This window comes from Orycteropus afer, unplaced genomic scaffold (genome assembly GCF_000298275.1).
Source record: "Orycteropus afer afer isolate SDZICR_OR568_19922 unplaced genomic scaffold, OryAfe1.0 scaffold00185, whole genome shotgun sequence".
Lineage (NCBI taxonomy): Eukaryota > Metazoa > Chordata > Mammalia > Tubulidentata > Orycteropodidae > Orycteropus > Orycteropus afer.
The window spans coordinates 1,802,678-1,804,464 of record NW_006921772.1 but is presented as its reverse complement, the minus strand read 5'-3'; the positions used below and the strand labels follow the sequence as shown (position 1 = coordinate 1,804,464).

Genomic DNA, 1,787 nt, shown 5'->3' with positions numbered 1-1,787 from the left:
GGAAATGAATTCACTCCTATGGCTTAACTTCCAGCCAAACAACAGGCAGGATAACAAAGTGAACAATTACATCAGGTAGGCATACTCCTTAGAAATATTAACCATGAGAAACCAGAAGGTCAGCATTTGTGCAAGGAGAAACCTCAGAGGATAGAATATGTAGGAAAGAAAGACACAGTACCCACAGGGAGGAATTGGGAAGAGAGCTGTTACACTGTAGGGATTGCAATCAATGTCATAAAACAAAATGTTTATGAACTGTTGAATGGAAAATGAATTTGCTCTGTAAACTTTCACTCAAATCACAATAAATGTGTATATACCAGTCTTGTTATAAGTCTATGTATACTTATCAAATACAAATATATGGTTGCCATGAGCAATCAAAAATAATTTAAAAACAGTAAATATCCCAAGATGAAAAAATATTACTTTGACTCTCTCTTTAATAAAGCTTATAATGTAAACAAACTTACCTGAAATATTTTAGGAGCACTCACAAGGGATGCTAATGCAGAAGAAAGAGTAGCTGAAAAGATTCCTGCAGAGATTAATGGTGCAAATCCTGACACCATGCTCATTACCTTAAAAAAAAAAAAAAAAAAAAAGGGACACACAACAAAGGGAAAAATCAGTCTCACAAGCAAATCAAAAAATGGTTCAATATTATGGTAAAAGCCTGATGATTCTAATGGAGGAGACCACCATGTTGTTATATCCCGAACTTATATGAATGAAGAATACACATGTGTACCAAGATAAGGCAAATGGGGCAAAATAAAAAAAATAATTAAATACAGGTGAAGGGTAGGTACACAGTTTTTCACTGCACTATTGTTTCCATACGTTTGAAATTTGTCAAAATATAAAACTGAGGTGGAAGAGTTGTCTGAATGGTTCAGTTACTGTCACCTTGATCATCCCATTATAAATTTCCATAGCATTAAATAATAATAATAATCACTTAGATTCATTATTTAATTAATGGAGATTTACTTTTCATTTTTATTAACTGAGATGCCAATGGAGACCAAGAAGATAATGAAATCAACTATTTTGTAACTATTTTACTGTTTGTAACTATTTTACACTTGAGTGGAATTTAATACCTTAAATAAAGTTTAATATTAGCTACAGGATAAGCCTGGCCATTATGCATTGGCTGATTCCATGTATGTATTAAACATCTTGTTTCTACACTTAAATGTCTTTTCCTGATTGACTCAGAGACCTTCCAGAAGACTCAGGGTTAAATATAAAGAGTAAGTTTTTTAACCGTAGCATAGTGCCTAAGGCACTGGACTGCTAACCAGAGGGCTGGTGGTTCAAACCCACCAGCAACTCCTCGGAAGGAAGATGGGGCAATCTACTTCCATAGTGATACTGCCTCGGCAACCCAAGGAGGGATCACTATGAGTTGGGTCCGACTCGACGGCACATAACAACAACAAAAAGAAGAAACATCAGCACTGACTTCTCTGTAAATCTTAAAGGAAAAAGGAAACAATGATTTTCTGTTCAACCCTTTAATAACAATTTAGAGATTTTGTATATGCAGTCTTATAAATATGCCATATATTTTTCGGGAGCGGCTTTGACTGCTAACCAGAAGGCTGGCGGTTCAAACCCACCAGCCACTCCTTGGAAGGAAGACTGGGCAATCTACTTCCATAGTGATACTGCCTCAGAAATCTAAGGAGGGGTCGCTATGAGTCGTATTTGACTCGATGGCAGTGAATTTGGTTGATTTTTATATATTTTTTACAATGATTAATACTAGATTATCT

At 35.4% G+C, this 1,787-nt stretch overlaps 1 protein-coding gene across 1 annotated transcript in view; it reads right to left on the bottom strand.

The window, feature by feature from the left end:
* SLC12A2 (solute carrier family 12 member 2) overlaps window positions 1–1,787 on the bottom strand; it is a 193,953-nt gene that overhangs the window by 81,555 nt on the left and 110,611 nt on the right. Inside the window, exon 11 of the mRNA XM_007947455.2 lies at window positions 477–584. Within this exon, the coding sequence (XP_007945646.1) occupies window positions 477–584 (108 nt within the window). The remainder of the gene's footprint in view (window positions 1–476; window positions 585–1,787) is intronic.